At 41.2% G+C, this 11,931-nt stretch overlaps 1 protein-coding gene across 2 annotated transcripts in view; it reads right to left on the minus strand.

The window, feature by feature from the left end:
• NPSR1 (neuropeptide S receptor 1) overlaps window positions 1-9,280 on the minus strand; it is a 58,316-nt gene extending 49,036 nt beyond the window's left edge. For both annotated transcript variants that reach the window (XM_039550255.1, XM_010398731.4), the window contains exon 1: window positions 9,006-9,280. In XM_039550255.1, coding sequence (XP_039406189.1) covers window positions 9,006-9,152 — 147 coding nt within the window. In that variant the 5' untranslated portion in view covers window positions 9,153-9,280. The remainder of the gene's footprint in view (window positions 1-9,005) is intronic.
• Between the last annotated feature and the right edge of the window lie 2,651 nt (window positions 9,281-11,931).

Below are 11,931 nucleotides of genomic sequence, written 5' to 3' on the forward strand. Positions count from 1 at the left end.
CAATGAAGAAAATGCCTCTTCATGGGTGAAATGTAAGCCTGAAAACATGTCTGAAGTGTGTGCATTTTCCTTTGGCTATAAAAGAGGCTTGTCATTTTGTTTCTCTGATAAAATTTCTGAATCCAGAGGCTGGGGTAAGTCTAGCAAGAGGTGTATTCTGCTTTGTATTTGAGGCAAAGATCACCCCTGCAAACCCCTTTAATCAAGACCATAGTTAAATCATTTTGGAGATGTTGGGTGGCATTTTGGTACCACAATGCCATCCCTCCTTCCAGTTCTTCCCAATCAACTTCCTTGCTTTGTAATCTCTCAGGATTTGTATCCCTTCTGGTGGGGAGCACCAGCTGTGACTGGAACAGTGATATACCTGATAGCCCATTCCAGTGGAGGTGCTGTTCCTTATGTCTTGAGGTGCAAAAGTCTTTGTCTGATATTAGAGAAGTTGCCTAATAGAAGAAGAGGTTCAACTATCAATGGACAAAACTTATTTGTACTTGAACAGGGACCCAATCCTAAAACAGTTTAGCTCTAGCTGCTGAGGCTGCTTGGGAAACAAGCTGGAAAAAGTAGGTTTCCAGGTAAGAAATGAACAAATAGAAAAAGAGAGGGAGAAATACTCCATGCATGGAATGGCTGACTGGCCTCTTAATATGAGGACAGCACGTCTGTGGTAAATTCATGGCCCTGCTGACCTGGTGTCTTCCTGCACAATGGTATTGGTCTCGGGTGAAGAAGAGGCATTGACCCCTCATATCACAAGCCAGTAGCAGCTTAAGTCTCTGAACAGGTTTTTGTTGACGGCTGATAAACTCTGGGAATACACAAATGATCTTGCCTTTGGTATGTTTTAAAAATTGTGGGGTTAGCATAGCAGCAATTGAGATTGTAAGAGAGCTACAATCATGGAGCAAGCCAAAAATTTTGTAAGAGTGTTCTTAACACACAAGAAGAATATATAAGTCCCTTTGTTGAACTGGGTAACTATCATACTCATGGTCAGGTTCACCACCAGTAGATTGCATTTCACTTTCTTGAAGAAGGGAAAAACAAATAGAAAAATCTTTTCTCGCTCTCTAAAATAATCACATTAATTGCAGACCATGTGGAAAAATGGAGTAGTCTAGATTAGCTTTTTTTTTTTTTTTTTGATGCTGCTGTAGAAGATCTGGAGTTTTGAACATTGACAACTGAAAATGCTCAGGACAGATTTGCTATTTTAACATCCCCCATTTAGGATGGGAACTTAAAACCCTTAGAAAAAAACCACAAACAACAACCAAAAAAACCCTAAACCAAACAAAAAAAACCCCACCAACAAAAATCCAACACCACGAACAAAAACCCAAAATCCACCCAAACCAGGAAGATTAATTTTCCAGAGGCAGACAGGTGTTATGCAGTTTGACTGATTTCCATCAGGGATTTTTAATCAGCTTATCTCTAAGGCAAATTGCACTTTGGAGTGCAACACTGAAAGGAATCATAGAAATACACTCATTAACCCAGTTAGGGAGTTTTAAAGGCACTGGCTAAACCTCTGATTTAATTCATAGAATTTTTAAATAAATAAACAAAGAAAAAATAATGAAACACCTCTTTTCCATACTGCCAGATTCCTCCACAGCAGAAACCCTAGAGGAGCTGTCTGGGGCCTAAGAGCTACCTACAATTATCTAGCAGGCGAGTGCAGAGAAGATGGAGCCAGAATCTTCTCAGATGTGCACTAAGAAAGGGCAAGAGTCCACAAACAAAGGTTTCAACATGGGACATCTTGATAAGACATTAGGAAAAAAGTGTTCTTCATGAGGGTGGTCAAGCACTGGGATGTGAACTCAGAGAGGCTGTGGGATTTCCATCCCCAGAGATATTTGAATAGACACTGCCCTGAGAAATCTGGCGCAGTTTGAATTTGCTTTCAAGTGGTTGGTTCAGGTGACCTCAAGAAGTTCTTCTCTACTTGAACTATTATGCACACACACAAGAGTGCATAAGACCTATTTTCTTAAGGAATATTCTTAAAACTGAAAGGTACGCACACACACACATAATCAGATGAATAGTTTGCACACATTGCATATTATTTATTTTATCACAGAAGCATGAACAGCTCAGATCTTTCTGGGAATCTTTATGTAAATTAAAATTTACTCTGCAAGTAAAGAGTATGGGTGTAAAGGCTACTGGCATAGAAATGGCACAAACATAAAAGTCTTAGGAAAAAGGACTTTAAAAGCATAAGATGGCATTTTTCTTTAAGAAGGCATTTTTCTTACACTTATTTGGAGTCCTGAGATGAAGAATTTCTGCCAAGTGTGACCAGCTTAAATTGTGGGCTTTCAGAAATGAAGTGTGATGCCGCTGAAAGGGTCATGACTATGGTTATGCTTACCACCTACAAAATAAAGGTTCTTTAATACACAAAAAGAGAACAAACTTGACTAAACTGCCAAGGAAACATCCATATTTCTTCTTGTGTTGAAACTTTCTATGGAAGTTGGGTTGTGAAAAAACCCCACAACCTAACAGCAATCTGCTTGAAGAAAAGCTGCAGGTGCATTGCATATACTTTAGTTGTAGACAGTAATTCTGACTTTCAAGAAGGAAAAAACTAAGGGGCACCAAATATCTTACAAGAACAGGCACAACAAACAGAATACTTGGGCTAGAATCAAGCTTCACACAGCAAATGCTAATCACCTGAATGTGAAGATTCAGATGAGTAATTCAAGTCATCTTTTAATGCTCAAGGAAAGAAAAGCTGAAAAAAAAGGCTGAAATATTCTTGATTCATTTCCTGGTAGGCCTTGTCTCAATAGGAAAGAAACATGCTCAAAACACTGTGAAGGTCACTGAAATCTTCTGCCTTAGCTGTCACAAGCAGCGGGAAGCTGTACTGTCCACCCCTGTAATACAAATATGTTTCAAAAGAAGGTTCTCCATCCAGCAAGGCAAAACTGAGAAGATGTTTCTACACAGAGTTCACACAAGATGTTCCTGAAAATTTTGGGAAGACAATTTGATTGACACCTAAAAGCCCAGGGAAAACTCATGTGAAGGTAAGAAAGGTAAAAAAGAAAGTTCAAAGCTAAGTTTTGTATTTTGTCTTTGAAAGTGCTTCCATTATGATTGAATTTGAGAGAAACACCTTTGGGCAGGCAACAAGACCTCTAGGAGTTCTTTTTTTTTTTTTTTTTAATTAGCATGGCCTGGGATGGAGCCTGATTCAAAGTGCATAAACACTAGTTCAGCCCCAGGTTTGACTCTGGGACTGCTGTTTTCTCATTTAAACACTACTGGTTGTGCTTGATGGCCCTCCTATCCCCTGTGCAGAGGCTGCCTCACTGAGCTGCTTTCTAATTGACTACCTGGGTTATCCTCCCAGCACAAGGTTATGGGACATTCTGGCGATGCTGGGATGCATTGCCACAAGAAACCTTCACAACATATCAAAGGTGCTGGCAACAGTCACTTCCCAAGGAGTCCTTATCGTTGGAAAAAACACAGAGCTGGAAGGAACATGAGTTGATTTTTTTCTGTTCTGTCGAACTTGAGAGGCAGTTTTTCATGAGTTTGTGTCGATTTGGTATTCCACTCATAGTGTGGAATGTTCATGCATTACGTAGAGGAAAGATCTATAACATTTTCTTCCTTGTAGACTTATGGAAACAGACAAGCTGAGAAAGTCTATTCACTAAATCAGGACACTTTCTCATGGAAAGGGTTAATTTTGTTATTAAGATTACTTTCTCATCTTTTTGAAATCTAGCAAAGCTGTATATATATATTATTATTATCATTATTATTTTGTGAATGTCTGCTTTTTAAAAAAACCTATTTCTTAGCTCTGACATCACCACTATGGATGAGCAGGGTTCCTTCAGTGCACACAATCTAGTGCATGCTAATTGCAGTGATCTTTCCAACCTCAACAGCTGAACAAGCCCCCACCCTGCCCCAAAATTCTCCATAGGTGTGACGGTGACAGTCAGTAACAAATGTGACTAATTCAATTCTATTACCAAATAGTTCTTATTTGCCATTCTGCTGTGATTTGGTACAAGACAGATAATAAATGCGGGCAGTACTCTTCAGTTACTGCAGGATGTTTTACTCTAGGAAACTTTCACAGAATTAGACAGAAATTCCTGATTTAAATGTCATCAGGAAACATAAATTTTTACTGGTGTATCTATCTGTTTATTTCGTAGAGTATTTTCAAAAAGTGGAAAGATATTAGGTCACTCAAAGGTCCATCCATAATGGTATGATTTTGACAGCTCTATTTAAAACTGTAAAGTGCTGTTTTTCTTAATCACTTAAAATGATTTTAAGTATGCCTAATCTGTAAAATTAAAATATCTCAAAAAATGTAAAAAAATTATACTTTCTAGGCATATTTATATAGGAGAGGCAGACAGGTGCAAACCATGTGCCTGTGTGGAGCACAGGGACAGTAGTATGAGGGTTGCTAGTGTAGAACAGCCCAAATCTGTTGGCTCAGAGCTGCTCCCAGTTGGGCTGTCATACTGCCAGATCACTTCTGTGTTGCATTTAAGCTGCTGGATAAGGCCAGCCTGGCCAACAGCACTGCAGCAGCAGTTTCCCGAGGAGATCATTCTCAGCACAGCATCTCAGGAATAGCAACAGTCATTACAGCATATTGCAGAGGCTGTGTTCAGGAGTCCCTGACACCTTATTTGTGTAAACTTAATCCTCCTCCTCTCCCCCCACTGAAAGATTGCAAAGTTACCTCTGAATTATTTGATATGTCTATTTTCTAAAATGTGTGATTGCATTTGCAGAGATTACTCCAGAAATTTGACAGCACCCATTATTATTTTCCTATTATGTATTCAATGACTGGATGCTCTGTGATATTTGCTTGAAAATCAGAATGAGCAATAGCATAAGCAAATGCTTTTCAGGAGATAAAGCGACTCCTACATTTGGATGAAAGGATAGGGACATCAGACTGTGACTTCAGCAGTCTCTGAGAACACCTGGAGTCAAATCCATGCAACAGGATACTCCTACAAAACCTCTCGACATGCTGGTCTCCTCAGCTCTTTGCTATAGGTGGTAAACCCCAACCTTTGTAAAGAGCATTAGCTCCATGGATAAGGAGCCCAAGTTATTAGAGCTGTGCTTAATTGAGCTAGGCTGTGCTGTCCTGTTTAATATCTGAACTATAGGGGCTAAAACACACAGATACAGGGAATGCTACCATGTGGGGGGAGGACAGTCAAAGACACATACACACGTTTAAAATAATTTGTGATGGTTTTGACAGGCACGCAGTTCCTCGTGAGGGCTGTAACACTTCAGTGTCACTGCTGTGCTAATGCTGCATGGCACAGGGGCCAGGGCTTATGGGGCCAGAGGCAGGGTCCTGTCAACATTTGGACAAGTGGTTGGGGTTCCCAACTGGCAGGGGAGATATTGGTGTTCCCAGCAACTTTGGGTGTAAACAACAAAACCTTTGTGTCCTGCTCAACAGGTGAGGACTCAACTCTACACAGCAGGAAACAAAAAGTACCTCTGCTCTGCTGGGAGGTAGGAAATTATGGTGGGAACACAGTCCCCCTGAAAAGGAATAGCAACTGGAGTTTTGAGCACTCCAACCTTTATTTTCCTGAATAAAAGTAGGGCATCTCCTTTCTCAGCAGAGCTCTTAAAATAAAGATGATCCCTACCCAATCTTTCTGAGGACAAGCACAAGCTCCTACCATTGTGGAAGCTTCTGGGCTGTTGAGTGCCTGAGGAAATGCTTCCTCCAGCCCTGACAGAGCCCCCCAAACCTTACTGAAAACAGGCCAAACCTATTCTGAGATTCCAGCTCTTCTCCAGGCAAGTTTCTAGTTTGTACCTTGTCAGGTTTGCAGAGTTAAGAAGGTCCTAAAGTGGAGGAAGGCCACAGGTGTTCAGATGGCTTTCTGGACTACTGTATTTGGCAGGTGCAGTTGATGCTCACTTAGAGCCCTTTTACACATGGATTAAGCACATATGGAGGAGATTGTTAAGGGATGTAAGGAACTCTCCTTTGGCCTAGGAAGTTGGAGCTGTAATTAATACCAATTTGCACATCTGTTCTGAATTAGGTGCTGAAATAGCCAGCAGAATTCCTTGTAGTTTAAGACAGTAATCTACCTGGATACCTCATAGAAAGGCACCCAGGAAGAAAGATGGTCTGGGTTTTCAGAAACAATTTGCCATAACACAGCAGCAAGACCTAAATATCTGTGGGAATGAGGCCGTGCCTTTGCCACGGGGAGCGCCAGCTCCTCTTGCATGCTGAATGGCGCATGGATACAATGCATACACCCAGTCCTGCCCCAAAAGCTGCCATTCTGTATGCCAAGAGTCACTTTAGTTAGCTCACACGGCCCCAAATCAGACTTCATTAGCAAAGCTTTGGTAAGCAGCTGGCACTTCTGTAGTAACGACTACCAGAAGAGAATCTGCATTCCTCTAAGTGGAGGAAATGCTCCATTTTTGAGCTAAAATAAATCAACCAAACACTCCCCACTCCCTCCCCAAAAAAATCAACAAAAACCTGAACTGGCAAAAAACTTTCTAATCTGAAACTGTGCAGGGTTTAGTTGTTAAGCAGAGGAACAGACAGAAGCTCAAATTTTTCTGAAAGAGAAGCACTCACAACTTAGCCTGTAACAGGACTTTCTGGCACTGAAATGCTCTACAGCACGTTATTTTACTTTTGTCACATTGCCACCACAGTATAACACAGACACTACCTGCAGTGGGTACTGGCTGTCCTTCTGCAGCTTGGGAGGGAAAGAAGACACCAGTGCATGCTCAGGTAGTTTGAGCAGCATGTGAGATACCCTACACAGCTGTCATTGGGTAAAATCATTAAAAAGCCATTAACACAGATGTCACTCCCTAGTCTTCGTTTATCAGTTTAGATCATGTTTTCCTAAGACTGCCTTGATAAGATAGGTTACACCTGCATTTTCCAAGCAGGAACAGCTTGTGTGCTCTGTCTGCACCCTAGCACACAGGCTCTGGGGTCAATCTGTGTAGTGGCCACTCACCCACCCTGCCTTCACAGTCAGCCACAGGCTACAGTGTGTTTGAAAATCCCAATAAAAGGCTCAAACCCTATTTGTAAGCTACATTTTGAGCACTGAACTCTATATTTCAAATTCATTCAACCTGTTCCAAACTGCAACTTATATTGTTTTAGCTGCTTAACTACAGCCTTGTAAAGAGAAAGGTGATGCATCTTGGCTTTCTGAAGTGGGCAAGGACACAGCTACAACACAGGCAGAGCTGGTGGAGGACAGCCAGATGAGTCAACAGGTATCAGCAGTACCTTCCACATGTGAGTTTTACAGAGTGCTGAAACTGCTGGCAGGGACCCCTGTCTTCCCTGCACTGTAGTCATCAGAGCAGGTGCTTTCTCCTTCCTTTCCTACAGCTGCACCAGCTATCACTCATCTCTAGAGTAAAAATACTTCCATGCCTATCAACAGCTAGTAATTGATGTGGAATCCATGTGTCCCCTTGTGAAGTTCATGCTATATGTGCCACAGCTAGGCATCCAGCAGAGACTCAAGTGCAAGTCTCATGAGAAGCTCTCGGCTACAGAACCATTTCCTTTAGCAATGGATGAGCATGCATGACTATCCTTGGTTTCCTAATTATTGTAATTTACTCAATCTTTCCTATTAACAAGCATTTTTCTGCCTGGAGACTTTCTAATAATGGAATTAATTGTCACTTTTACCATTATAAAATACTGCTCCCATTACATTGTTCAGATTTACAGCCCTAACTATGAAAAGAAGACAGGAGATAAAGAGAAAGTTGTTAAAAGTATTTTGCTAGTCCCTTCTGATTTTTTTTTCAAGAGCATTTTAGGAGTCTAACATGGAGAGAGGAAAAAAAGGAATAAAAAATAATTTTCACCCTTGAAATCCTAAGTAGGAAGTAGTATCTTAGTGATTATCAGCAGCATGTTAAAAGAGACCCTCATTAATTATGGCTGGCACTATGGATCACCTCTTTCTTTATCGGGGTGGGAACCTGCTGTAATTCCACTGATTCCACCAGGATTGTGTCAGAGCACTGCCAATCTCACAGATACAAAAATTGCTTCTGAATATATCCCTTTTTACCTCACATGTTGTCAAACAATATAAGTGCCTGTATCTTTCCAGCTGAAATTGATCTCTTTGGTCCCCAGGCTCCAGAAGGAATGGCAGGGTACTCCTAGTCAGACTTTTTAATAAATTGAACTTGTACAACACGCCATAACGGTAAAGAAGCACATGGCATTCAGAATGAAATTAAGTAATGGCAACAGGCATAGAAATCTGAAGGAAATATTAACTTCAGAACTTCTCTAATCTTTTTCCTACATTCACCTATTGCTAGGGTGATGTTTAGTTTTGGAGATGACTAAATACACTTCTCATTCAATTCAACAGCATTCACTACTGAATGACTCATCCAGTGCATTCTTAACAACCGCTTTCAAAAGATACTGCAACCCCCACTCAGCTAACAAACAAACAAGCAAACTAATTAGAACCAGTCCCTCATGGTTAAAAAACCCCAAACAACAAAAAGCCCCTCTCACTTGTGTACAATGTTTGTTGCAGCTGGAAAATTGAAAAGAAATCCCTTATGTCAAGATAATGCCTCTAAGAAATTACATTTTAAAAAATGTGCTAAAAATAAGACAAGCTTTTGAATAAAGATGCATGTACAATTACAATACCTCTACAGACAAACAATACAGTCCTCTCTTGGAAGAGGATAGAGTTAGCTAAGACATGTAAATCTGAAGTCCAATTTCTGCAAGTATTTTGCTTTTCAGTTAATGCCTCACACATGCTGTCAGCTGTCTTTGCAGGGAAAAAAACTACCAATATCTGGTAAAAAAAAAGTTTAATAATCTTAGTTGCCTCCCCACATCTGTGCTGAAAATGCTCCAAAGCTGCAAGGATGTGAGAAAAGTAATGCACGCCTTAAAAGAATACCTTAAAGGAATAGTAAAAGGATCCCCACTCCTCTTCTGCCACCACTTCTGTGAAAGCCACCGTTTCAGTGCAGGTGACAAGGGTGAGATCCAGCCAGCTGGTGCCTCCCTGGGAGCTGCTGCTGGCTTCTGTGGAGTTGACCTCCATCACTGGATTTTGCTTAAGTTCTCTAGGTGCTTGTTTTAGTAAGAGTTAATGCAGCCAGGCTTCTCCCGTAAAAGCGCAGCACAAAACCAGCTTCTCACTGCTCCACCACTGGCTACCAGAGGCGTCGGGCTTCAGTGCAGCTGAGTGATAGAAAAAAACAAAACAAAGCCAAGCTGGCATCACTTTGAGCTTTCTTTTGATACAACTCTGGATTGCCTTGCACCCCAAGTTGTTACCTCTGGAGTCAGGCACACCTGTAAAAGCGTGGGCCTCCTCCCTGCACTAAGCCCAGGAGCCTGGGTATTCCACTCAGCAGCTTTACTTACTTACCTTAGCCAAGCTCACTATGATTTTGATTACCTGCAGTCTTATGGTACATCCATATACAAGCACCAACACTCTCTCCTGTATTAGCAAAACCCTATTAAGTTTTTAGGCTTAAGCTTTCACAATTTCCTTGTCAATACCTGACTTCAGAAATAGACCTCTCTCTCACCTTTGCAAAGAGCTGGAGTGTGCTGCACACCCAGGAAGGCAGTGCTTTCTTCACTGTATGGAAAACCTGTCTGGAAAGGCACAGCTCCTACAGACTTAGAGGCTCAAGACTCTCCAGAACAAGGCAAGCAATTATCTCTCTATTCACGGATTTTCTGGGCACTGATCCCACATACCCTCTGTTTATTCAGATGTTTTTACCCATCTCCAGAGGCATTACCCCAGCTTTACCCCAAGGTGACAGATGAGAGTACAGTCACCCTCCCCGACCAGAGCTCAAAGTCACTTGTAAATCCAGCACTTGCTCAGCTTTGCAAAGGTGCTCTGCCTCAATGAGAATGCAATGGTAAGCAGAACGTGATGCATTTCACACTCACACACTACCAATTCAATCTTCCCTTACCTGCTCATGGCAAAACCCAGTCCTTTGTTTATGTAGGCACAGATGGCCATGGGGGAGCTCAGGAGTCTTTAAACCCCTCTCTCTTGCCAGCACATCACACTGTCTCCTGAGCTGCTGGAGCAGGGGTCTCCACAACCTGCCCACATTGTCCCTGATCCATGTGGGACTGTGCCCACCCCTGCCTACAAAAGCAGCAAGAGAGGGGTCACTAAATGGTCCTCCAGCTCCCAGGGCCTGTAATAGCAGGGGAAATTCAGGTCCAAGTTTTGACTCTGAACCCTCACAAGTTAGGACATGTCTGATCTAAGGCTTCGGACCAGGCTGTTCTAGAGACTGCAGAAACCTCTGAGTGTGTGAGCAATATTAAGACTCTCCAGAAGATGCTGGAGTCTTCAGAGCCATTCAGTGGAGTCATTTAGAGGAGGGAATCAGTCTAGACCAATACAGATAATCAGTACCAGTCACAAAACAATCAACTCTGACTAATATGCACCAGTGATCAGTATTTAACAGTGGCAAATGATTCATAGGTTGGAATGTGATCAGATAAAAAGAAATACTGTGTTTTGCTGAAAACCACTGGCGAAATGGTCAAATATATTTTATATAAAAGAGAGGGGAAATATTTTTGAAGTTTTTCTGGCTGATTGTACAGGTTGACTTTGAAATTCTGCTAAGAAATATTTAGGTAGCATCCAAGATTCTTGAAAATATTTTACCTTTTTTTTCCCTCTTCTTCCTTCTTCTTACTTTTCTTTTTTATATTTACAGAATTCTCTTTGCTAGAGTTAAAATTCATTACACTGAGCTTTTGGGTTTTTGCTCTTTCATTCCTACAGAGCTGTTAAGCTCGAGCATATTACAAGCACTAAGAGGCTTTTCGGTATCTACACCACACGCCAGATCACGTGCAGCTCCCAGGGCTAACCTAGAGAGACTTGTCTTGTGGCTCTGCCAGCTACTTTCTCTAACTAGTGCTTATGGAGTTGCAAAAGGTTATCCCGTGCCCTGCTCCAGCGCTCTCCTGTCTCCCCTGGAGAGTGCTGGAGGGCTAATTCAGGTTTTCCATCACTATCAGCTTTTCTGCCAGCGAGTATTTCTCAGTTACAGTCACTGCCATGTTTTGTTGAGCATTTTCTCAAAATGCTGTTTAGCCATAGAATTTGAAGCCATGGGCTGTCTATGGTACCACATCTGGAATTAAGCTAATTCCCTAGAATAAAATACTTTATTTTTAAACCACTACAAGTCATTACAACACTTTGAAATTTGGTGTTCAGAATTTGTTCCCCACCCCACTCTCCATGCTTAGATTAAGCAAACTCTGAAATGAATGGCAAAATAAAATATTTTTATGATTGAATATCAAAAGCTTACAAAAGGCAAGATCAAATCCTAGCAACACCTCTGTGCTGAAGAAATAGCTGATTGATTCCTGTAAGCGACTTTGTTGTTCTCCTCAGTTGGGACCTTGAAAAGTCTCTGAGAACTTTCAATGGTTTAAGAGATTGAGACAGTTTTAAAGGGAGAGAAATTGAGTCTTTTCTCTGCTTTAATATAAAATTCTCTCCAATTATTACTGTAAGATAGTTTTTTATCTAATATATAATAAAATATGCTTCTTCCTTCTTAACTATTTTAAAGACCCTGTTCCGTAGAACTGCACCACAGCATGCTTCATGAGTTGGAAAGATACTGAAAAAATCCTTAAGCAGTAAGAATGGATTATTTGGAAGAATAATAGAGAGAACTGGCTTTAGAGGCCCCTTCATTTGCCATTCCCTTTATCTCGGTTTCAGAAGACACACACATTTAGTTTGCTTAAATAAAGCCCTGAACCAAAGGACCAGAATACCTAAGAGCATGAATGGTTCTGCTGAA

This window comes from Corvus cornix, chromosome 2, assembly GCF_000738735.6.
Source record: "Corvus cornix cornix isolate S_Up_H32 chromosome 2, ASM73873v5, whole genome shotgun sequence".
Lineage (NCBI taxonomy): Eukaryota > Metazoa > Chordata > Aves > Passeriformes > Corvidae > Corvus > Corvus cornix.